The 27,488-nt window shown below is 35.2% G+C and overlaps 1 protein-coding gene across 2 annotated transcripts in view; it reads right to left on the reverse strand.

The window, feature by feature from the left end:
* Positions 1-27,488, reverse strand: part of LOC145693438 (uncharacterized) — a 683,742-nt gene that overhangs the window by 210,750 nt on the left and 445,504 nt on the right. Inside the window, exon 2 of one of the 2 annotated variants that reach the window (XM_081769433.1) lies at positions 4,204-4,259. The exons of the other annotated variant lie outside the window; for it this stretch is intronic. Within the exon in view, the coding sequence (XP_081625559.1) occupies positions 4,204-4,231 (28 nt within the window). The 5' untranslated portion in view covers positions 4,232-4,259. The remainder of the gene's footprint in view (positions 1-4,203; positions 4,260-27,488) is intronic. 2 annotated transcript variants of the gene reach the window in all.

Genomic DNA, 27,488 nt, shown 5'->3' on the forward strand with positions numbered 1-27,488 from the left:
TAAGATTTGCTGTATCTGTCTTTTCTCAATGTCTGATGAAGAGGACGTTAGGTCCTTAAAACTGTAACAAAAATCGTATAATTATTAAATAATTCATGTTACGAAGATATTTCTGCCAATTAACGTCTGATGAAAATAACGTTAAGTTATTGAAACTGTTACGACTTATTTTAATTTTAATAAATAAGTATGTACAACGAAATATAAATAAATATAAATCTCAATTCACGATATCATCACCGTGAGTCATCTGCTGTTAGTGGAACAATTTCTTTGTACTACGACATCCTGCTAGACTCGTTATGTTAATATAAGAAACGTTCTCGTTTTTACAGTTAATTTATAATTATTTATTTATTTTTATTTCATCATATTCTCTATCGCATTCTTCAGAATGTAATGATTTTCAAACACATCCATATCTGTCACTCTTTGCGTAACTTTTTTTTTACACTTTCACATTAGCTTTCCGTTCCACTTGAACAATATTTCACATTCTTCTTCATACAATTCTTTCCAAAATTTCTAGCTTTTTTTGTAGCTTTTGCTTATTTTCAGACCATTAAGTATAAAAGTCTACAAGATCTACTTGATTAGTACTTTCTTTCTTAATTCTTCATACTAGGTCACTCAAATATGTTTCTTTATTCACTATTCCTAACCTTTCTTAATTCTTCGTTTTCACTTCACTATCCTTTTCATCTTATTTGCACTTCATCTCTTAATTAAATATTAAAATAAATTGCTTGTTTCCAATCATATTGGTTTAGTAGCTTTCAAATTAATTGTCTTTCTTCAAACGTTTGCAAATCCATATACGAAATATTGATGAAATTATTACCAAAACTTTAACTCTGTCACAACACGTATCATAGAATTCATTATTTAAAAATGCAACTCTGCCACGATGTACTCCATAGAAGTCATTATGTAAATTGCATCTCTGCACCAATGTACACAGTAGTATACTTTTAAAATTACGACAGTAATTCTATAAATACGTAAAGGTAACACTAGAATTAAATTGTAATGATAGTTATGTGGTATCTATCAAGTAGAAGATAATACTACACCCAGAATCCAATTTACATCAATTACAACTATATTCCAGCCGGAAACAACGTGTACAGAAAGTAAATCTCCTTATATGTCAAAATTCTTGAAAAGAAAGTGTGGTTTTGATTTTCAAAAATATGATATTCAAATAAGCGACTATTATTGACTTAAGTTTCAAAAGTATGGTTTTTGTATTGCTATGTGAAAGATAAGATTGAACGATAATTTGCAAAACTTAAGATGTGGTTAATGATTTTTATCTATATAAGAAAGCCATAAGGAAACTGAATGGTGAAAAGAGACTAGAACAAGCAGGCGGCTGGAAATCACTGAATATATTTACTAACTAATTCTATAGCCTATAGAACCCTGAGGTTTAATGCCGTGTTCAATAAAACTCTCCATTGACTTCTATCCTTAGCAGACTGCATCCAGTTTCTACTTTGAATTCCTATTTCTGCTAGATCCATCTTAATATTGTCCTTCCATCTGCGTTTAGGTGTCCTTAATGATCGTTCTCCAATTGGACGTCAAGCTGAAACTTTGAAAGTGTTTCTACTTTCTTCCATCCTGGTTACATGGCCTGCCCACCTGAGCCTCCTAGACTTGATAACCGTAACAATGTTTGGTAAACATTTTAAAATATGCAGTTCCTCGTTATGAAGTTCCACCATTCCCCATTCTCGTCTGTCTTGAGTCCTAATATTCGTCTCAGGATATTGTTCTCAAATACTTTCAATCTACGTTCTTTCGTCCATGTTTTGCAACCATACAGAACAACAGGCATGATTATCGTTTATATAACTGAATATATAGTGAGAATAATTAAATCAAAACGATTGTTATAGACAGTTTTGTAATTCGAATTAGAAATGAAGACGGTAGTAATTTTAAGCCTTTATTTACTTACAGTACTTTGAAGTACCTCGCAAAAGAAATCGTTATGGGAAAATGCTTGCACGTAGCGTTCGAACGGCACTTTGTGTTACCTATTTCTTTTGTTTTGCATGTTGTTTCCTTGTGTTTGAGGATGTCAGCATGTATGTGCCTGTGTTTTATCGCCCTCGTATTTTAGTAATATACTACAATGCTGGAATAAAGGTAGGTGGTCAGAGATTTTTTAAAAAACCTTTTGTCTACACTTTCTGTAGTCGAGTATATATGGTTAATCTTCACATGAATATGTTTCGTACGAGAGAGCCAATGCGTCTTGATGGACGAAGTAGTCGTAGCTCTCTTTTTTAACTTCTTTGTAACATTTGGGAAAAATTTCGAATAGCGATCACAATGCAATACAAACTGTGTTGAAAAGTCCTTCAATACCGGAAGTAAACATATACCTGAATTAGGCAGAGACGTATGCAGGTAAGAATAATGGGTCTCCAAGAATTGTTTTATCACACATTTGGAGACAATTTGCATTCGTCATTCTACATGAATTTTGTCAAAAAGACAAAGTAAACACACGTATTTTTTAATAGTAAAATAATACATGTGCCAAAAGGGTATTCTTCTTCCATATTTTTAAATTACGTTCATTTGCAAACAATCTGAAGAAGTTATGCCGTGCACCATGCCATATCAACTTCCAAAAACTTATTGCAAACAATGGTAAGAAAGACAAATTAACTGAAGCTTAAAAAGCGCGTATGCGGGTGGAGCAAAAGGGCAACCCTTCTCTGAAAATTATGTATTATTTTTTTGTTGAAAAAGCATAAATATGAATACCGAGCATCATTCATATTACTTCAGAATCTTGTTATTCATATTATTCATATTACTATTATTCATATTACTTACATTACTTCAGAATCTTGTTTCCGACGAAATATGTCTTATACCTTAGAAATAAACAATGGCGCATGAGGAGCGCAAGCAGGAAATCTGACCTAGTACTTGAATGTTAAATTGTACTAAAGGTTAAGGTACCATTATGCTAACTACTGTTTAAAAATAAACTTATATAGATATATCAGTGATCACCATTTATTGATAAGTATTGAACCTCCAACCAATTGAACTATTGTTTCATAGATTTACAAGAAATGTATTTAACAGTGTAAAGGAATTGTCTTTAGTTTTGTAAGACTGTTCATTTTCTCGTCATTTACATAAAACTATTTAGCAGACACGAATGAATGATAACGGAAGGATAGAATTTTAGTAACGAATTCATTGGAATCTACAAGAAGTGGATAAGATAAACTCCTACTTGGAAGAATTTCAAGATGCAGGAGACGAATCACAATTGGAACCATTATTCGTTTGGAATGTTGTGTTTATGATTGACTTACCATCATGGGATCAGAATGGTCCGAACATGGATTTATTGAATGATTTGAAGAAGCGAAATTTTCCATCAATCACGAAATTAACAGGAGGATAGTAATAAATCATGGATCTATCACGATGTTAGCTGGAGATTGTCTAGTTAATTCTTCTAGGTGTTTCCTAGAAACTCGAGGAGGTGTGGATCATGCTATTATACAAAATCTTGCACAATAGGAGATGCAAGAAGAATACTGCAAGATGTCGCGCCAGGCTCAGGGTATCGCATGCTTCACGCAAGGCTATAATCTACCACCTTCCCACGTTATTCACTTTAGTGCAGCCGACGATTAAAACCCAAAGAAGTTGAAGATGTTTTACAAGAAGGCATTACAATTAGCTGTGGATAATGATATAACATCGACCGCGTTTCCGAACATCAATACCGGCTTTTTTGGATTTCCCAAAGACACATCTGGAATAGCTTCTTTTCCTAGAAGAAAACCTTGACTCAATTCAGAGAGTAGTGTTTGTTCAATTCGATAAAGAAAATCAAAGAATTTACGACAAATTTATGTACCTATATTTTCCCAAGAAAAAAAAATAAAAATGAATTAGTATGCGTTTGGTTTATCAGGGAACTTAGTCTAGGCTTATCAGGTACATAAAACTAAGTTAACACATTTACTACCATTAACCCATATATACATATACATACACAAATACACACACACACACACATATATATATATATATATATATATATATATATATATATATATATAGATAGATAGATAGATAGATAGATAGATAGATAGATAAATAGACATTCCTACCGTCATCTGAAGACATGTATTTTTCTATTCTATCTTTACCTACCATGCTTGTTATTTGCCATAGAGTTCATTATGCAAACTTCGTAATTTTGGACGTACCTGGAAAGAAAGGACAAAAATGCAATTAGTAAAATAATAATGTTTTAGGACAGAGGTAACAGTGCTTATGTCATAATCAATTTTTGCCTTAATCAGAACAGAAGTTTACGTTTGGAAAATAATCAGTTTAATTGCTTAGTTTGAATTACAGATATTGACTCTTGTTGATGCTGCATCTTCCCTTTTTCCTTGTTACTTTGTATCAAATCCAAAGAAATAGATTTTACAGTTAATTCTGGTTTACATTTCAGAAAATTCCTGAATGTGATTTTGTTTCAACGTTATTTACGGATAACATTCAACTTGACCTTTTCTTTTCCCCACATCAGTTCAGTTTCTTAATCTCTTCTTTATTTAAATTTCTTCATTGCCAAGACAACGCTATATTCTCAGAAGCCGTTTGTAAATCAGTTGAAAAGTTGCAGGATCTTCATACTCACGTCAATGATTTTTTAAAACCTCCGAATCTAAAATTTCATGTTTTATTTACCAGATCTCGAAAATCCCTTTTATCTTTTATCAGCGATTTCCTTTCTTACTGTTGAAGAGTAGCTGATAGTTCTGAGGTTGAGAATATAAGCAAAAAGGATTAAATTTGATACGAATTGGGATTACAAAAAATATTGAAAAAAATAATTTATTCAGAATTCGAAATCTGAATTTATGACCTTGAATCCCATGTCAAGGAAAATTTGCATCAGGAAAAGTATTGCATCAGGAAAAGTATATAGCCGTACATCTAAATAAATTGGCCAACAAGGTAGAAGAAGAGGCCTCTGCTGTTGTGTCAGATTTTTTCTTTTCTTTTTTTTTAAGATTTTCTTGCAGGTTGCTCATTTTTACAGATATACAAATACGATTTGACGTTAGAAATGTACAGACATTCGAAACTAAACCACAGCAGCGGAGCGTTCGAAGATGTAATTTTGAGAAACGGATTTGGGTTGGCAATAGATAAGTGATTATTGGAAATTTATTATTCAATCAATGTATTGCCATGTTCCACAACAGAATCCTATGTTTATTTATAAGTGAATGTGCCTATTGTCGAGCTACAGTATTCTTTTGATCTGTATGATGTTGAAACCTATACTTTTCCCAGTTTTCAACCACACGCAATATTGATGTACAGCTTTGGTTACTATGGTAGAAAATGGGAAACAGTTATACCGATAGCTGCATCTGATTTTTTGTTCTATAGATAAGATCTATTCTTCAGCAAGTTACGCAAGATTCCTTCTCATGTTGTTCAAACTCGAGACTTGCAAACTGTTTACATTCAGCTTAAATGGATCAAACTATGTGTGAAGTTATTGCTAGTTATACCACATTAATGCATACGATCGAAGTCGACACAGTTAATAGACAATGGATCACATGAATTTCTCATTACACATACACACGCCAACATTAATAGTACACACCAAGCACCATACTTGGATAATCAATGTACCAGAGTTGTTAATGTTATTCAATATTAAAATACTGTACCATACCAAATTATCAGTGGACAGAATTTATTTGTAAGATCTGATTTTACATGTTTTGAGAATGAGCTTACTGAACACGTTCTTCACACCTTTTTCCCATTCAATTAGTGTCAAATGATCTATTACAACTTAATCATCATTTTCACCAAACATATTCTTCAATACATCTTTCTTTCTAAAGTGTGGACTTCGAGCTTACGGATGTTAATAAATCAGTTTTTTTTTTTTTTTTTTTTTTTTATCGACCAAACACCAGCCCAGGTGCCGATCTATCAACATAAATATTTGTATACCAGAATTTATGTTATGTTGGAATATTTTTGCTACTCTTTTGATGGTATATTTACCTCGTGAACATGGAATTTTAAGTAGTTTGCCTTTCTGCAAGAAATGTAGTGCAGAGCCCGAGATTTCCATTACGGAGATAAGCTACATAGTTCACGTATTGCAATTAGTTATTACGTTTCTGGGCGTTGTTTTACTGTACAGAATGACGAATGTGTTGAGAGAAATGCAGAAGAGGAAGGCCGACCAAGAGAACGAAGAATTTGAAACAGAATACGTTGGTCACCAAACGGTCCAACTGCACAACAAAAGTGACACGTTTTTAGAATCTGGTATGTTCCTAACTTCCTTATCAGAAGAAATGATGTTACAGGAGATTTGAAGCTGTACAGAAGTATCTGTTTCATCGATACTGCCAATTGACGTCTGAAACTCTAACATTCAAGACTTGTATGTGAACAACTATAAAGTGTACAGTTGAAAGTCAGATGTCGTGTTATATTCGTGTTTCGAGTAACAGAGAGATATGAAGATTCAAGTACTTTAGATGCAAGAAGTATAGCAAAACATGGGGTTATGGAATACCATTTACTAATGTGAAAATAACTGTCCGAGGATACATGTTAAATAATTAGCTTGAAGTATATTTAATGAGGACTATAATATGACAACTAGAAGTTCCTAGCAGACATACGAAGAACATAAAAGTAAAAATACTGAATTTAGAAAAAAGTTATGGGATATGGAGTAGTTGTGGGTATATGGGATAGTAGCGAAGTACATTATAAATTATTGGAGGTATTCACGAGACGCCACTGGTCTCGCTACTATTTTTATTGCACTCTGCACATACGATTTGGTAATGCAATTTTTTGTTTGAAGGCTCTATGTGCAGTATTAGCTGCGATATAGGCCTGGTACGTTCTTATTGAATCACCCCGTATATATAGTTTCTTTTTATCTTAAAGCTCCCCCTGGAACATTATACTTGAAACAAATTAGGATGAGAAACCCTTCCTCATCCTGATTTATTTCATTTATAATGTTCGAGAGATGCCGAGTCAAGCGACGTGCGACTAAACACAATCCCTTCATCCAATATTGAATTCAGGCATGTTCAAGTTGTGCTGAGCCCCCTAGAATATATATATATATATATATATATATATATATATATATATATATATATATATATATATATATACGCCCCCTAGAATACCTATGCACATGCATTGAAATATTTGTTTTTCCTGTTTAATTTTTCCAGAAATAAAAGTTTTAAAAGCAAAGATGTTTTCTTCTTTTCAAATCAATTTCTTCTTTTGCTCAATTTAATTGTTGTAATTAGCAAATCGCGTTCTTGTATAAAGTCAAAGTAAAAAAAAAAAAAAACCTTGGAAATTGGATATAGACTCCCACAAACGCTTTACAACGTTGGTTAGGGAAAAATAGCAATATGTTGGTTATTGCAACCGACCAGATATAAAAATGTTGGGAGGTGAAGCACAATAGTAAGGACTTGATAAACAAAATAAAACACCCCCCAAACAAAGTTCAAATTAGCCTTTATCTTTCTGACTCATTCTATACATATGTATTGAGTAGGTTTCGAGACGTGCTCTTTTAGAAGCTTACTTGCACTGTTGGTAGCAAGGAAGGAAGCCAAAAAATCGAAAAAGAGAGTTTCTCATATGGAGGTGTAATGCGAGGGTTTTTCACATTGGGTTTTAAAGAAAGGTTTCTGTGTTTTACATTTTTTTTATGCATAGTAGCATTCGCCTCGTAGGACTGAGGAAATTTGTTGGAAAAAATTGAATCAGAATGGCCTTGCCGGACCAATTCCGGAAGTGCTTTCTTTGAATGTGCCCCTTAACTTTTTATTGTACAAAAACTTAAATTCAACACTGCCTTCATCTCTTCTGCGCAGGGCATACCAGAGAAGTTATAGTTGAAATTAACTCCGCAACTCCACTCTCTCAATCGCGTCACTTAGAATTTTGTTTCTAATGCAAATAGGTGTCGATTAGAATATATGGTCATGTAGTATATTGTTTTGCATGAGTATATTGACAGTGATGACTTTCTGTCTCTTCCTCTGTATCAACCCCTCCTCCATCATTTTTTTACCGTCATTCTGTTGTTATTTTTCTTATTTTCCTTTCCCTCACTTCTATTCGCAGTTTTCCATGATCGCTTTTTCTTATGAACACTTCCTTCTCACTGTATCAGTCCTTCTTCCGCCCCCATCAAATCCCCAGTGATTCCAACTTACACCCATAAATTATATGTTATAGCTACTATTTATTCCTCATTTATCCTTATTTATTCCTTATTTAAGTCACTCTCACTTCCTTTTCCTTCCTAACTCCCTTTTTCCCAAGTAAAGATTTTGTCCCTCCCAAATAAAATCCGCCAACTTTAGTCCATCGTTTCTTTAATTCTACCTTGTACTTCCATGGACGCAGCCATGTCTAGACCATAATTCTTAGCGTTACCGTCACCTTAAAAATTATTTTTCTCGCTTTTTCCCAACATTCATTACTTTTCATGTTTTTTTTTCTATATATTTTATCAACTATTTTCCACCTCGCAAGTCGATATGTTCTTTTCAAACCATTTCTTCCGCTCTTAACTACTACAGAAACAGCACAGCAAACTTTCAAAGGACCCCAGTAGAAACAAGGAATTCAACAGATACCTTGATCCGCTGTGTTTAACCCTTCCAATCCTCATCATTTTACTAAGACTCTCAATCTCATTTCTCTATAACCTCAGACGAGCGCCGCTTGGTTGTAGAGGCTGCTTTCAATCTAAGTAACATCCCAAATCTGTTTCTTAGCGGTACAGCATTATTAAAACTTAAATTCAATAATATCAATCGTAAAACTTATTTATAAGATATTTATGTGATTCTCTACGGCACTAAAATGTTATTTCTCTTTCTTTTCTGAACGTAGAATAGTTCAGAAGAAGATTTCTGAACATAGAAGAAACTTCTCTTCAGAAGAAATGTTCTGTCATGAACACATTTATGATAATCTTATCCCTGAGGAAGTTTTGAGTGATGATCATGAAGATCCAAGTCCTTGTTCAATAGAATTATCATTATTCGGAGATGTGGGATCAGAATGTGCACTAGTTAATGAAAATGAAGCAAACTACGGATACATTCGATCAGTTCATTCTTTTTATATGAGCTGACAGATACGGCTCTCTGGGCCGTAACTTGTGGGGGGCAGGGGAGCAACTGCCCCCTCCCCATGGAAGTTCCCCGCCGTTCGAGGGGGGCCATTTTAAGACAAAATTTTCTTACTTCATATACGATACGAACATGAAATTATAAATGAAGCATCAATCAGGTTCACCACATTACATAAACAAAACAGCACACAAAAGGTAAATAAAACAAAAATGAGTTGTGGGCCCATTTCAGTAAAATAATGTCTACTATTAGAGGCCCTAGTAATAGTTTTCATTCGTATGGCATTGAGATTTGTCAATATTGTCTCCATACGTAATTAATTTGTAATGTATGGAAGGGGCGTACCTAACGGCCTCGCAGATCTTGTCGTGCGAAAGGGCCCATAAAGAGTAAAAGAAAGATGGAAAGAGGAGGCCCAAGAATTAAAAAAAAACTTTTTCTAGGGAGCCCAAATACGCTTGCCCCCCCTCCCCCCGCCAGAAAAAATCTAACTTACGGCGCTGACTTGTCTTGTGAACTCTTATGCAATCTATTGTGAAATGCAAGGTTGAAATTTCTCTGCTTTATTACAAGCATCTCGAGACACAAGGATTTCTTATAAAAGAACAGGGTATCATACGCAAGAAGAGAAAATCACTGACACAACAAGACCATCTCCAGCAACACACAAGGCGAGAAGAGGAAACATAAATTTTCCATTGCAAATAATATGAATTACAGAATGTTATATTTCACGGCCCAATTTATATGTATATTCAATAGGAAGATATGATCTATGTGCACTTCGTAAGATTCAATCACATTCTCAGCACACAATCTGCTGTGTTTCTATCTGTCTTATTTCAGAAAAGAAGTACTGTTCCTAAATATATCACTAGAAATAATGCGATGTAACGAAAGGTTAATTTCAAATTTAAAAACAATATAGTAAGTTCAAATGTATAAATATTACCATGTTTTGTTATTTATAAATTGTGTTTAATTAATATGTAAATTAATGCTTGAATATTAATAAAGGCAATAAATTCGTTTACAACTTTATGCTTTCTTACAGATATTGCAAAAATTAGACTTAACAGTTATCTCATAATGTAAACATTTGAGAAAAATGACGTTTCTGACTTGGTACTTTTGAATCAAAGAGGCCACCAAAATTCAGGAACGAATCTTCAATTTTGTTTTAACTGTTGCGCAAAGCTATATTATTGTATCCCTATTCAAGTGAAAACATTTCCAAACTTTACTCTTTGAAAATGTAGTAAATAAATGGCTAAAGTATCTGAGAAAAGACCTCCGCCCTAAACGTAAAACACAAGAGAGTAATATACAACTCCATCTGAGGAAATTAGATGGAAATACCATATTATCAGTGTATTCTTCAGATTTTTAAAATACTATATCATTACAAATTGTGTGAATCAGGTATCTTACCAGGATAATAAGACGAGAGTATGAGTCAATTTTGAAAGCTACCTTGAGTTCATTTTACATTTTTAATGGTTATTTTTAAGGAATTTTGTTTAATAAAACTTTTTTGTATAGGGTGTTTCAAACCAACACTGACAACGTTTGGGAGGTGATTCCTGACACCAAAATAAGACAAAAAGTATAGATCAACCTACGTGTACAAATACTTCCTTTCGAAGTTATAGACTGCCGAAAACATGAAAAAATGAACTTTAGAGATCCATAGCTCCAAAACTATAAGACCTACCGTGGTCGGGTAAATATTTCCCTTAGAAACTAGTACGTACTCTATCCAAATGATTCATTCCCGTTTGACCTATTTCCGTTTCGCCTACGGACCTTCCAGCAATATATATCATGATCTCAATCTCATCTTAGATGTAGACCAAACGGGTATTCCCGTTTTGCCTACACTCACTCGACGAGGAATATTTAGTGTCTGAGGGATTTCTTTTACAAAGATTTATGAATAAGTTTATTTTTCAACGTCAGCAACAGCTCTGACGAGAGTGACTGCGATTCTAGCCAAGTACGTGCCGTGTCACTGTTAGTTTCAAAGGTCACCATTTCAAAACCGATATAGCCTACGTTCTATTTTTTATGGGCTCACAAAACAGTTTGAAAAGGCGAGAGACTAGCTTGCTCAGGATAGAATGAATACTGGCTATTAAATTCAATTTTGAATGATTGATTCATGTTCAGAGTGGTGGACGAGTATAAGGTAGCAGAGGTGAAGTGAACGGAGTCAGTTCTCTCCCTCGTTCTCCAGGTTTGAATAAATTGGGTACGGGTTTCTCTGGCTGAAAAGATATAGAAGCTATTTTGCTTTGATAGTATTTGACGTGGCTCCGGAGTAAAGGGGCGGAATGGCTCGAATAGAAGCTAATTACCTTCCAAATCTGAATTTCTTTAAACTTATTTTGGCCAAATTATTAATTTTTATGCCAAATTTCTAATGATGAAGGAATTAGTTTTATAAGGTAGATGGGCCGGGATAAGACTTGAGTCAAGGCAAAACGTTTGAAGTGAGTATGACGATAGTAGACAACTACGGGATTTGAACGTTGCTGAATAACATTTAAAAATATTATGGGCAGTGGCGAATGTATTAAGGGGCCAACCAGGTCTCAGACTATGATAGGTATACCATGAGTTTACTATAAACTTTCAAAATATATAAATAATAGTTTAAATTTATTTTTGGCACTCAGAAAACTGGGGGGGGGGGTTAGGCCCCGGGCTAGATCCGACAGTGATTATGGAGCCTAACACACTCAATTTACCTTAATCCTAACTTTAAAGAAAACAAATTTTATAAAATAAAGTTGAAAGATTTAAGCATAGAAACTTAGAATACTATAAAGAAGTCGAACTTATCACAGCATTTATTAATTAGTACGAAAATTTTAGACAATAAAAAGGATTACTAATTCTGGAAGGTGTAATTCTGAAATTTTCTTTTCTGTAAAATTCAAGTTATTTGGTTTAATTTATTATTTGCTAGACTAATTAATTTCCATAGATTTAACTTGATTGAAAATGGCATGACTGCATTTAGTCTATATATTCATATTTTCATTATCTTTATATTGCGTTCTCACCTCAAACACTAAACATCCCTCGCCGAGTGAACATAGGCAAAACTGAAATACCTGTCTTACTTACAGATAAGATGAGATTGAGATAATGATAGAAGTTGCTGGAAGGTCTATAGGCGAAACGGGAGTAGGCCAAACGGAAAGACACCGTCCAAATATCCGTGTTCCAGAATCCTGCTATAATTCCACAACAATTTTTATAGAGGTAGTTGGTGAGTACTTCATATTATATGCCCGTAGTCTAACTCCCTCTATTAAAAGTGTTGCGTGAGTACCTTAGGGTTCTGAAACGTGGATTTTGGGATAGGAACTACTAATCTATCTAAGTACTAGTTCCTAAGTAAAGTCTTGATCCGAGACTACAGTAGGTCCCATAGTTTCGAAGCTATGGACCTTTAAAGTTCATTTTTTTTTTCATGTTTTTAACAGCCTATAACTCTGAAAGGAAGCATTTGAGCACACTGGTTGGTTTATAATTTTTGTCTTATCTTGGTATTAGGAATCACTTCTCAAACGTTGTCGGTGTTTTCTGATACACCCTGTATAATATTTATCCGGTCAGTCCGTGTGGCCGTCTATCCGTCCGTCTAGGAGACAAAAAACCCCAGAAAGTACTTGAAGGATCACCATCAATTTTGTCCAGGATGTACAGGGTCGAAGCAGGAATCGAATTCGCTAACTTAGGTGATATTCACACACACACACACACACACACACACATATATATATATATATATATATATATATATATATATATATATATATATATATATATATAGATAGATAGATAGATAGATAGATAGATAGATAGATATAGATAGATAGATAGATAGATAGATAGATAGGTAGCTGCAATGGGTCTATTCCGGACGTTTTCGTTCAGTTTAGACCCCTTTTGCAGTGCACGAAAATACACAAGGGGTCTATACGGGACGAATGGGTCTATTGAAGACCAAAAATGGGTCTAAGCCGGACGATAGGGGTTTAAATGGGACGGAGGGGTCTAAGTAGGACGACCAGTGCTACCAACATACTTTTCTTGAAGTGTTCAATATATTTTACTGAAACTTTATAAATTATGCTCATCTGATAGTGATTTGAAGTTTAGTGTTTCTTTTCAGCAGTAAGGCTATTAGACACTTGAATCTAAAGTTTGAGGTGGAATCCGAACAACATTTGTGCGTTCCAATTTCTGTTCTTTTTCAACCGGGAATCAAACTCGGAACCCCACGTACCAAAGTCGTGAGTGCTAGCCACTATAGCAACGAGAATAGCAATAACCATGGCATAAGAGCTTGTGGTAGCATTATAGTATCAAACTACATATATCCATTATATTTCTTCCATCTCATTTGGGATTTTTTTTAAATGAAAAATAGCATACTAGTTTCCAACTCTACCATTATTTCAAGATCACTAAAAGTACAGTCATCCAAGTAAACAAAACATATCTTAATTCCAAGTAATTCGGAATACTTAATAAATAAAAAGATAAATACACAAAAACATTAAAATAGAAACGTAAAACATTAAACACTTGATGTAACATTTACAATTTGGGACACCTTTTCGGTATAGTTTATAAATATCTTATTGATAAAGTTGTAGACCGCTTATGGTGGTGTTTCCTGTTTCGATGGTGGCTAGTGCCAAGTCAGATTTGGGATAGAAAAACACCGTGTGCATCGGTATTCTCCGGGTTCTCCCGTTTCATCTATTATCAAGTGTGGGAGGATTCATAGCCCCCGTAGAAAAAAAAACATTTTGTAAGCTCCACTATTTTCACGAAATGTGGTCAAAGTCATTTTTCAAGTATGATGTTGCAAACTAAATGTGTTTCAACTTTCATAAAACTCAAACCGGTTACAAATATGTGGGGGAAACACTATGATGATTATTGAAGTTTAGCATCTCTTTTATGCACCAAGGCTATATAAGACGTAGATCTACAGCTGAAATATGGAATGTGAACGACCATAATACTTTAAAATTTAGGTACTCTTTCATCACGAATCGAACCCATGATTTAATGAACCAAGGGTGCGTGTTAATTACTAAACCAGCAAAAAGTTTGGGGAAAAATTGAAAGTGTATATATTACATCTTGTAAATTGATCTACCAGCTTTCACAAGAACTAAAAAAAAAGTCGTGATACACGGAAGCGAATTAGATTAGTCTCAACTTATGAAACAGTAAAGAGATACCTGTAGTATACATTCAAAGTTCACTACTCTTACGCCTTTGGTAAGGAAAAAATTTAACTTGGGAAAAAGTATTTTAAATCCATCTAGTGGCAAACAGTTTCTAGTCACCGTGCTCCAATCACCGCAGGCTTCTTAGAGGTACACATAATGATTTATTTATACTTTGTCATTTACCCCACACTTCCCTGACTACAACCCAATTAGGGATTAGATATTTGGAAGCTTCCAGTTAGATGGATGGTAAGGTAGACATAAACCCTAAATGTATATTAAATAACAAAGGGGCACTGGTATGTTTGGTTTCAGTTAAACATGAAAGATGTACGTCATCTCATTGAACCCGTGCCCTTATGTGTGGAAGCCATGCCATGAATGCAAACTTACAAAAGGGGCCAACCTGTTCCAAAATGAGTGTTTCTTTAATTGACAGTTTAGTGTAATGCGAATTTTGATTACTCCCTCAGTAATCAATATAGCTAATAGGATCATTAATAACAACTAGCTTTTAATTTGTGTTAACATTCTCGGATTTACAGATTCTATAATTCAAAGAGAGAAGGATTACATTCATTAGATTGAATGAGTGGAGAATCGCAATATGTGTTATCACTGGCGTACTTAAGATTTCGTTTCGGGAGGGGCTTTGCTAACTTTCGGAGAGGGGGGCTTTACCTGTAAATGTGAAAAAATTTGCAAGATATTTCATTTACTTTACTAAGTAAGTAAGATTTCTGAGGGCTTAAGCCCGGAAGACTCTCCTAAATACGCCTCTGTGTGTTATTGTTTATATTATTAAAAAATATAATCATTCCAATGCAAAGTAATCATTTTTAATGCACTTAATTTTCCAACTTTAAAAATTTCTAATGTTTCTTAATATGCCAGTATTTACTCTAATTTCTCATCTAAATATATGTTTTGTGCAGTTTGTGTTTTGAGTATATTCTTCTATAGTTATTTTGCGAAATTCAATTATTGTCAAATTACTTTAAGTTTAAGGCCACACGAAAGTTCTATGAACAACAGGAATTGATATAGCATAATTAAATAAAAATATTGTTAAACCTACCCAGGGATTAGTGGCCGCATTGGCTTAGTGGTAGAGCGTTCACCTCTAATGTTTGGGGTTCCTGGTTCGATCCCAGCTCGCGCCAAATGAACTTTGTGGTGGACAAACATCGTGTACGTGGATTTCCTCAGGATTTTCCTATTTCCTCCCAATTTCTTCATTTCACCATTTAATTCATTTCTCACCATCATCGTCTCCTTTAGCCTATCCGGCATAACCGTGGGACATAAAACTCAAGGATTTCATTTCATTTCCTACCCACAGATCAAGGCCGGATTAAGGAGGGCTTAGGCGGGTGTAGCCCTGAGCCTAAAGGCGGATTGGGCCCCCGAATTTGATCAAAGTCTCAACTGGCTGTCTGAAACGAATCATACAAGATACAATCATCATAAGATAAAATATGACCAAAAATATTATTCTCTTAACTTTCCTATTGCACTTTCACAGAAATATATTAAGCAAAGTCTACAGGGCTCACTATTTTTTTCTAGCCCCGGGTTTCCAGATGATTTAATCTAGTCCTGCCAGGGATCTTCTACTAGAAAGTGATGCATCTGTGCATGTATGTGTACTTGTAAGGAAGTATTCTGCTAGACACAGTCGAGATTAGTAAACCAATAGTACACAATTAGAGAGAGCAATTCTGACATGTTCAAAAATGTATGTAAAAACTGCAGAGTATAAAGCTATAGAATTAGAGATTTTACGTGAACAATAGAGACCTGCACGGGCCGGGCTTGGGCGGGCCGACTCTAATATTTCTTTGGGCCGGGCCGACACCGATTTCTCTTTAGGTCGGGCCGGGCTGGGGCCGATTAATTGCAATTCTTTAATAATTATTGACATTCGTTAAACGATAATTAGAATAAAGTGTGCCCGTGAAAAATGTTACAAAATGAAACTTCCAAAATTTATCGGGCGCGGGCCAAGAATTTTAAAAAACTTATCGGGCCAGGCTCGGGCCGAAAATCTCCAAATTTTTTCGGGCCCGGGCTGGGCCAGGCCTACGTACATTCAGACTGGATTGGGCTTGGGCCGAAAAATTCGGCCCGTGCAGGTCTCTAGTGTACAATAACAGAGTAACTACGGCTTCATCATACTGAGGTTTACTTGCCCACAAATATGTGTATCAGTAGAGCTCAAAGCACGATGTGTATTTACTGGGCGAGCATCGGCAATCTTTACTGATTTGCAATCGGAAAATCCTGTAACCAAGCATTCTGTTCAAAATAAAAGTAGCAGATGGTTTTATATACATACAGAGACAAAAGTATTTTAAACTCATGATGAAAATTTTCTATTTTTGATTACTATATTACAATATGTTGATGTTCTTATGTTTAGTTTGTTTGGTTACACCAAACCCACCACTCTGCTAATACTTTAATATTATTAACAGTACAAAAATATTTCTGTCTTCAACTGCTTTTTCATCACGTGACCATCTTTCTATATAAGATTGTTCTGTTTCAGCTTCTAAGCTGTAAGTTATCTTCTTGTAATTGATTATTTGAGATTTCTTTCCTTCACAGTTTAATTTATTATGACTATTACGGTGTTGCTCTCGTGTTTTAAGGCAATTGGGAAACCCTTACATTATGAGCTATCAAATCTTTGTTTCAAAAAAAAAAAAAAACAATAAATACTATTGGAAGTCAACTGGCTGCCCACACACGATTGAGTCAAAGTATGCCATTTGATTCTCTGTTGCCATTTGTTGTAAGTTCAGATAGACAGAAGCGCATCATATTCAAGGGGTCTATTCGCGTCCTTTTCGGCACTTTTAGACCCATCTTGGAATGAACTAAAGTATGCAAGGGGTCTAAAACGGACGACTAAATGAAACAACGTTTTCGACTATTTTTCTATACGCTGTTATGACTCCCGTTTTAAAAGGCTGAAGTAGCTAGCTACCATGAGACAAAAATAGCCAAAACTTGTTAATTATACAGTAAATAGACATGATTTATGGACACTACAGTGCGTCAATGCAAGTTTTCGCTTAGTCTCAGCTAGTATGTCTTCTGTCTATTTACACGAAGCAACTCAGAGATTATTGTGTGTTTATAATTGACTAAATATGGATTAGCATTAAGTAGGTATTAAATTTTGAAAATAAAAAAATAACAAAATTATTACTGAAAATCATAACAAACACATTATTTCCGCTTACCTGTTATGGTATATCGTGTATAAGTTAAAACTACAGGTAAAGTGAATTCCCAAGAGGAAAAGAATATTAGTGAGGTACTGACACGTGAAAACTAGAGGTGATTTATTGCTTTACAGCTCCTTTTGTCTGCCTTTACAACAGGCTATGGAAAGAATATGACAATCAATGAAACGAGCTGGTGAGTACGGTCGATTTTTGCTTATTTGGTAACAAGAAGATATTCCTGGGTATATAGCATCTTGTAGTGATAAAATTGCGCAAAGTATAACAAATAAGTTTTCGATTATTTTATTAGGTGTAATCTGACGTTCTTGTTCATAAACGAAGCTACATAATATAATGTTTCTGTAATGATATGATCCGTTTTGTCTGTTCTTCATTCACAGCTTAGTACGCTACAGAGAATAGAAACTGGAACAAGTACTTTGACCACTATTCTACGTTGCGGCACTAAGCTATCTCACGTAGTCACATCTCGACTTTCGAGATTGAATTTGTTTCTAAAATGAATTATAATGTATTATTGTCTAGTTGAATTCTCATAATATAGAGTTTTATCGTCACTCATTTATAATTCTTTAAAGATGCAGATATAAAAATAATAGAATGGAACAAAAGATAAGGAAATTCAAATTACACAGATTACTTTCGAAACTATCTTCATTTCCAATGTTATTTCTACGGCCAAATTGTCTTGTTACTTAAGAGTTTCAAAGTGGAATTGGACTTAAAGAGAAGCGTAAGGCCATTAGCCCAGTCAAAATAGGTTTTGTGTCGGAACAAATTCCCGGAGAGCTGAATTTTTTCCTGTTGATAGACTATGATGAGACATGTAATTTCCCAAAAGTCCCCGGTTCTCCTCCTTGTGCTTTCCCCCCAGCCCCCCTTAAAGTTGAATTTGCCGTCTCTCAGAAAATTAGCCATAACTCCGAAACCAGTAAAGAAAATGCTTCGCAATTTTTTTGTTTTCTTTGTCTAATGCTAAGCTACAAAAAAGGTGTCTTTCATTTTTCTCGAGAAATGTATAGTTTCGTGGCAATTGTGTCTTAAAGAGAAAACAACAGTTTTTTGGCGGGAAAAATTCCCTTTAATTTTTTTCTACGACGTAAAGTAAAAAAATGTTTCAAATGAAAGTTTTAGATCGAAGTCTAAGCTTTAAAACGAGGTATATATTGTCACGGTACGTAAAGCCAGAGCTGAGTAATGTAGCTTTGAACGTCATAAGAATATGCTTCAAGCCTCATAGGAATAAGATCAGAAAATGCCAGTTTTGGTTCGGAGGGACTATTTCCTACCCTCTTATTGGGCTTTCCATTATCCACCACCTATGGACCCGCCGTGTCCCGGACTGGCAACAACCGTCAGCTTTCTTATATTATGAGTTTAATTTTTATACTTTTAAATAAATTCATAACAAGAACAGCATCACGAACCACCCACCCAGCACTATAACCTAAGAATACTGTGTGCAATGTTTTCTAATCATTTTAAAATGAAGCCAGATTATTCGTGTAATTGATCTTCAAAATCTTCATTGTATTGAGGTACATTGTTGCATGATAACCAGAGATGTGCGTCTACGCGTAAAAAACGATAGTTTACGTTTACGTGTCAACTATGCGTAGACAATGTAAACAACGTAGACTATGTAGAAAATGTCAACAACACGTAATTTAATATGGCATCGTGGACAATAAAGGAGCTTTATTTTGTCGTTACCTTGCGAAATTGCGTACAAAATAAAATACCTAGAACAGCGAATAGTAACTTTCGAATACTTAGTTTCGTCTTGATGAAGGAAAATTTAAAATATTATGCATTTTGTAAAATATGCAAGAAAAAATTGGCAAATACAGCATATTCAAGACTGAAAGCCCACAGGTGAGAATTAGTTTTGTAAATTTCATTATAAAAGCTGTGCTCGAAGTGGAAAATCTAAGGAAGTGGTATGTGCAGAGCAGAGTAAACATACAGATTAGATAATTCCCTCTACTTTTTATATGTTAGTCGTTTCCCTAATCTTTCGCTGAACCGAAGCAAAACACTGAATGAGGAAATATGAACAAACGAGCAACGAAATTGTCCCTTACATTTGATAGTGATTGTCTACATAGTCTACACGGGAAAAGGTGTAATGTAGATTACGTATAGATTACAGTAGACAATCGCGTAGACGTAAAATTATAGTTTACGGCACATCACTGATGATAACCCATTACAGTGCTCATATATAGCTTAACATGTAAAGTCAGATATTCTGCAACGACAACAATCTCCACACGCTGCCTTGCAAGAGCATGAAATTATTGCTAGGAGGTCATCAGGAGCAAAAGGTTTCATACTTAGTATCGGTCTTAAGACTTCTTTTTCCATCACTTTCTTTGATATATTCATTTTTCCAACCCCCAATCAGTAGGATTAAGTTTGTTCCCTACCCACAATTGCACCTGTAAGTACACTCTGAAGAGGTGCTGACGACACGCTTTTGAGGTCGGTGGTAATTTAGCTAAATCAAAGTTTGACTTCAAAGATGTCTTTGCAGTTAGTCTTGTAAATCTGAAATAACGAACTTCGTTTAAAGTTGAATATGTACTTAGCCCGTACATTGAAAGAACAAACTTTTCAGCATTCTCGACAAGAGTATCTTCTGATGCATCTTGTTTGCAGGAAACATTCTGCCTCTGTGTGTGTGTTTTTTTAAATTAATTTAACTGCTTTTGTTTTTCCAATTCCAAAAAAAAGTGACGAAGTTGTATCACAGCCAGAAATAACATGGGCAAAAAGGAGAAGTTTGTCTATATTTTTGTTGGATCTTTTCAATTTATCGATATCAAAACAAGTGCTTGACGGGGTCTTTCCTCCAACATCTTTTCGAAAGAAAATGGGTCTCCACTCTGGTGCTAATGCAACTAGCAATATTAAAATGTCCGTGTCATTTCCAACAACAATCACTCTGGAAAAGGTATCAAGTTTGTTAATTCCAGTCCTTACAATTTCAGTATTCAGGGGTGCCCACAAAGAGGGCTATGACGCAAACTGCGTCATTGAAATATTTGGGGGGTTAAAAATCTATATAAATATGTTTGAGGGGGGTAAAAATTAATCGAAAAGAAGATTTTTTCATGGAAGAACACCTACGGATAGACAATTGGGGGTGCGTCATGGACATAAGGGGGGAGCACCACTGAAGTATCAGCATCTTCTTCAGCTATAACTGCTGCTAATCCAACCTTTTCCAACTCTTTACATGTGCATTCAATCAATTTGTTTTTGTTCTTTCTGTTAGAAAGAAAAGGTTCTTTTTTACGACACATTTAGTATTTTCGTCGAACTGTATTCCGCATGAGGAATATTTCAGTGTCCTCCTTTGGTGTTCTTCATCCTTCGTAGTCGCCTCTTCTGGATAACCATCGAACACCACCGTAAACTTGATGTTCTTACGGATGTTCTACATACTTGGACAGTACAAATGAGCAATAGTTCCTAACAATTACTCCATATGTAGCATCCTTAAGCCATGAAACATAATGAAGAAGGAAACCTCCATCGATAACTATCCCAGCATCTTCTAAGCATGGTTGCTCAGCGATTCCTTCTGAAAATGCTTTAACTATAGACGATTTAGTTCCTTTCCGAAGATAAGTATCATCAAAAATCGATGGAGGTACAGAAGACAATTCATATTCCAAATACATTTTCAGTTTATTGGGGCTGTCACATACACATAAAATTCTATTAAAAAGCTGTTGTGGGTTTATGTTCGCTTTTAATGATCGAACCGATACAGACTTATGACTGGTTTGAGTAATTACCATGTCTTTTCTTTTCAATTTTAGCTCTCCAAAACTCTTACCTTTCATTTTTTCCATAGCTGCCCAACCCATTTCATAGACTTTATTACTGTTAACACTATCATTTGACACAAAGCCGGAATGTAAAGACACGAGATCCCCTGAAAGCTTGGTAAAAGAGTTGTGCTGTCTCAGCCAAAATGTAAATTTCTCAATATCCTTGTTATCTCTTTCTAACCTTGATTCCCGCAGTTCTATTATCATGTCTGTCCAAGTTCCTGACCAATATTTCCCATTCCTGCGAACGGTAAAATAACCTTGTTTGGTAAATAATTCGTATTCTTCTTTTGATAGTTTAGATTCGAGTTTCAACATATGCTGAGCATATAAATGCACGAATTTAGCATAGGGCAAGTGGCCTGCAGCATGGAAGTGTGGAAGCATGTCTACTACTGTACTCAAGTGCATGTTCCAGTTTCCAGTTCTTTCTGCAAATATAAATTTCAACATAAGATCTATGCACTTAATTAGATTTAGCCAAAGCTTTGCTGTCCTGCTAGATTTTATTTTATATCTTCAAAATTTGTTTCAATGTTTAAAACAGTTTCTGTAACTTCATCATCCAGGTTAATTTGCTCGAAATCCAGTTCCTTGTCAATAAACTGCTGACATATGTCTTCTAGTTTCTTGCAGTCCTCTTCAATCTTTGGATATTCTTCCCTCATTACCGTAATGAGAGCCGCTGCAGTTAAACAATAAGCTCTTATTCCTCTAGAATATGCATGCCCACTTAACATGTGATTAACAGTTGTCGAACCATAAACAGTTTCCTATAGATTTTGTAAGCCACTTCCTTCCATTATGCGGCCCACTGATCCCATATAAGACATTAAAAGGTAAAATCCACCTAACCTAAGAATAACCTTTGATAAGTCACTATTAGGATCTGACCTTTCTACGATTTCTGTTGCTTTCAGATACAATGGTTGGTCAAACGTAGCAATGCAAGATTGATTTCTTTTTCTACATTGATCTGCAGCAAAAGATAAAGCAGAATAGATGGTAGACATATTATTTGGGTCTAAGTTTATAAATGGTACTGCCATAACACATGTAGATTCAGAAGAATGCTTGGTGCTGCAAATAATGTTCATAAGCCCATTTCAGCCAGGTTGCTTCTTTATACCTCCGGTCCAAATTAAGTTTATCAGGTAAAACATTGTACATAACTCTTCTGTGCTCTTACTAAGATTTCTGAGCTCACTGTACTATTTCGTCGGATTACACCAGCACTGAGGCTCGCTGACCCGGTGGAGCATATTTTTATTATTTTTTTCGTTATGTGTCAAATAAATACTATCATAATATACCTCGTTTTAAAGCTTAGACTTCGATCTAAAACTTTCATTTGAAACATTTTTTTACTTTATGTCGTAGAAAAAATTAAAGGGAATTTTTCCCGCCAAAAAACTGTTGTTTTCTCTTTAAGACACAATTGCCACGAAACTATACATTTTTCGAGACAAATTAAAGACACCTTTTTTGTAGCGTAACATTAGGCAAAGAAGATAAAAAAATTGCGAAGCATTTGCTCCACTGGTTTCGGAGTTATGGCTAATTTTCTGAGAGACGTCAAATTCACCTTTAAGGGGGGCTGGGGGGAAAGCCAAAGGGGGAGAACCGGGGACTTTTGGGAAATTGCATGTCTCATCATAGTCTATCAACAGGAAATATTCAGCTCTCCGGGAATTACTTCCGACATCTAGCTTATTTTTACCTTCATTGACTGGGCTACATGTGTAATATTCCCTTAAGAATTCTTCTATCTGCGTATATTTACAAGAAAAATTTCCGTTTTTGAGGATCCATAGATCGTTCGATAATTATCGTAATATAATCACCTATTTATGTGTTACTCTCTTGAGGAAAGACAAATAATTTCAGGAAAACTGAAACTTCAAACAATTTGGACTATTTTGCAAGGGTTTCAATACTTCTCGGAGAACTGAAAATACACATTCCGAAAATATAGTTACAACTACAAATTGATTTGCTGGTGTAGTCATGTGGGTCGTGTATTATACGTCATTATCCTCAGCACGGACATACCTTCCGAACAAAACCATACACACATGTTATTGTTCCTAGTTGTGATTATATTCGTGAATATTTAAGGATAACTTGCCAAAATAGTGATTTGTTTACTTTTACACAAAATGGTGCACAATCGCGGCCCCAGAGGCCGGATAAGGCACGAGAAATACCACGAATAGCTTTAGAAGACTGACAGATTATTACAAATAGGAATGGGCACGAGTCGAGTTTTCAGCCGAGGCAAAGAAATTTTCTGTATTCTAGTCACACTTTTTAGGTCGAGTTTCGAGTCGAATCGAGTTTGATACTTCGTTCACCCGTGCGGCTCCTTTTTTCACATTTAAAGATCATAGATTTCTTTGTTTCGAAAACGAAAGCTATGAAAAAGTAAGCAGTAATGTGGAATAATTTTAGTGTTGCTCCCGAGAAAGGGCAATTCTCACATTTCGTCACATCCCGAAAACGAGACGAGACTGCATTACTCTGAGACAACACGAGACAATCTGAAATATCGTCTCATGAACATCGCTGTATGTAGCAAAATCAAGCTAAAATTTTGTAAATAGGATTCTTTCCCAGTAGTTCGAGAAAAAGCTAACACAGTGCTTACTAACCTGCGGATGAACCCCGATAATCTGCCGCAAGGATCCCTGACCCGGACACCGACGAACCAAGCGTAGGTATAGGCCCTCATATTCCATGTTTCTACGCATGTGGGTTTCGTCCCCGAAGCTCCTCTCGGGGCTTCTCCCTCAGACTCCGAAGTAACTTTTTTAACTTCGAGAATTAGAAAACACTACTTTTTGCAACAGTTATCACGTAAAATTTTTAAGTTGACCTCAGAAACACTATGACAGGGTTCTTTGGAGCATTTTTACAGAATTGAAACTTTTGAAACTGTTACACTTTATTCTCATCCATTTCCCTCACATGCATATAGTTATTTTTTTTAGGGTGGCCTTTTGATTCAGGAGTTACTAATACGAGTACCTTGAGAGCACTTTTATATAGAATTTAAAACTAAGTTTGAAATTATATAAAACTTTTATTTTCATTCATTTTAAACCAAGTACCACCAATTGAATGCATGTGCACCCCAACTTTAATTTTTCATTTACTGTTCCCTTTTTTTGGGGGTGGTGGAGAAATTTACTTATTCAGAGCATTGTTTTCTGAAAGCTACGTTTCTTTAAGAAAATATTCAGATCATTTCAAGAAAGTTGACAAGGAATAAGTATTGTTTCTGTTGCAGTGCAGCTGCATCCCTGCTTGCTGCTTACCATTCTGCAACGATTCATTTTCTCAGGGATTTCCAACAATGTGTTACAGGCTTTGTGAAAGATTTGTTTTCAATATTATTAAAAACATCTGAAGTATAATTACTTTCATGAACAACAAACGTATATCTGCACACATTATCCCCGTATATACAGTATATTATATAGGATCTGAGTGTACTGTATAAATAAACGGTGCCCCATAAGTCTGGTTGCACAGGCCATCTAGATAGCGATTAAAGATATGAAAAAGTGATGAGACATAAGAGAGCAATGTTACTGGAAATTATAGGCTTTCGGTCTAAAATGTTGCAATATTTCAAATTGGACCAAACATCTCTGCTCTACAGTTGTGTAGCGCTCAATTAAAGAATAATGTAGAGTTACCACGCCACGCCATTAATGGACAAAGTGGATGAAAGACGGGGTAGTTTGAAGTGTTCTGAACCAAGAAAGATGAAAGATGAAGAGACGAGCATATGAAGGATGAAGGATCACATCCCACTTCAATGTTCACGGCACTGGCGTCACCACAAACCTTAGTAATACATACGTTGATTCAACGTTGAAATTTCATTTATTGTGAAACGAATAAACCGTTTAATAGGCAGACATTTTCCCTTTATCCAACGCTGGAGAACAGTACGAATTAACATTTAACTACCAGTTGTTGTTCTGAAGACAAATTCTTTAATCTATTAGGTCACTTCTATTTAGATAGTAATGCTCATTGCTCAGTAGACAGATATTTCTTTTTCTATATTTTCTGTTATTATCATAACTAAATATCAACGTTTTAATAAACATATGTATAGTAAAATTCACCCTTTTTTATTTATTATTATTATTATTATTATTATTATTATTATTATTATTATTATTATTATTATTATTATTATTATTATTATTATTATTTGTATTTGCCCCTTCCTCTTGTTTATGAGTAGTAACGGTACTGCCATGAATATTGAAGTCGCGTGTAATCACTCAGCCGGTGGAGTAGAGATCACTCTGCCTGCCACGCGTTATTTAGTAGGTCGAGGTTGGCAAGAACCCTGCTCCGGTAGGACATCCTGACTGAGGGGTTTCCTAATTTATTCAGTCCCTTCAGGTGAATGCTGGGATGATAGTTACTCTTTTAGGCTAGAGCCCCTTTCTTTCTTAATCCTAGCCCAACCTAAAGGTCGAATGTGACCTCGGTGCTGAAGGTCCGAACTCCTCCTTGTATCCTTCCCTTGAACAAAGAAAATGCTCGCGTGTGATCCTTTTCCCTTCATATATCCGCCCATCCAGTGTACTTCAAACTACACAGGATTTGACTCGAGTCGAGTTGGATAAATTTTCCGAGCCGAGCTCTCGAGTGGAATTGAGAGAAAACTCGCTCGGACTCGCCATGTCCATCCCTAACTACAAGCCATCATGGCAGTAGATTCTGTCTTTAGGGAGAGTTTTGTTCTGATTCTTTGATTTCCATATTACTTTGTTTTTACCATTTCCAAATTTAATCGATTAAAAAGATAGAATTATGACGTCGTTCTGTTAACATCTAGCACTCCAAAATTTTCCGTGCCTTCACACTAGAGACTGAGACGAAATGTTTAGAATCTGTGGAAATTTATTTTCCGCGATTGCAAATTACACAGAAGTATTATTAACGAGGAAAAGGGGCGTTAGAGGGCCAATCTTTTAGCCAGCCGGAAAAATGAAATGAAATCTTACGTCCCAAGGTTATTTCAGCTAGGCTAAAGGAGAGGGTGATGATGAGAAATAAATGAAATGGCAGAATGAGGTAAGTGGGAGGAAACGGGAGATTCACGAGGAAACCTACACACACGGTGTTTGTCCACCACAAAGTTTACTTGGTGGGAGCAGGGTTTGAACCCGGGACCCCATACACCAAAGTAAACACTCTAGCACTGAGCCACCGTGGCCTCGAATAGCCAGACGGATTTCTTACGTGAGGGAGATATGAATACCGAGGGTGCAATGGCAAAGTCACCAAAGATTACAAGAAAGAGTTTATTTATTGCATACAGAATCTGGTAAGAATTGAAGCTCCTTTTACAAATCTTATGATATAAACTCACTTGGCTCATGAATATTTATGCTGTAATAGACATGCCATTTGTGTACTGTAATAGAGATGCATATTAAGGCACACAAACCCAAGACTAGAATGTTTTATCAGCAATACAAGAAAACTAGAAAATACAGCGGTACATAATTTAATTCAGTTACATACTTTATGTTTACAGAAAAATACAAAGTATTAATTTTAGAATATTTTGGTTTGAAATTCTTGAAATAGCAATATCCCTGAGGAACACATTCGCTACATCTACTAAGAAGTATATCAAATATCACGTTTTATGCAAAAATAAGTAAAATGTGATTTATTGTTCAACATCAGTAATAAAGACATTAAAAGATACATTAAACGAATGTATTAATTACATGGTCTCATTAACTATACAGAACTATATTCCCAGTTTTCCAGCTGTGTGATATATGAATGCTACGTCGTGAAAAAAGAATGACATAAAATAATAATATTAATAATAATATACAGTGAAACCTC

Source organism: Thermobia domestica, chromosome 8 (genome assembly GCF_964235325.1).
Source record: "Thermobia domestica chromosome 8, izTheDome1.hap1.1, whole genome shotgun sequence".
Taxonomy (NCBI): domain Eukaryota; kingdom Metazoa; phylum Arthropoda; class Insecta; order Zygentoma; family Lepismatidae; genus Thermobia; species Thermobia domestica.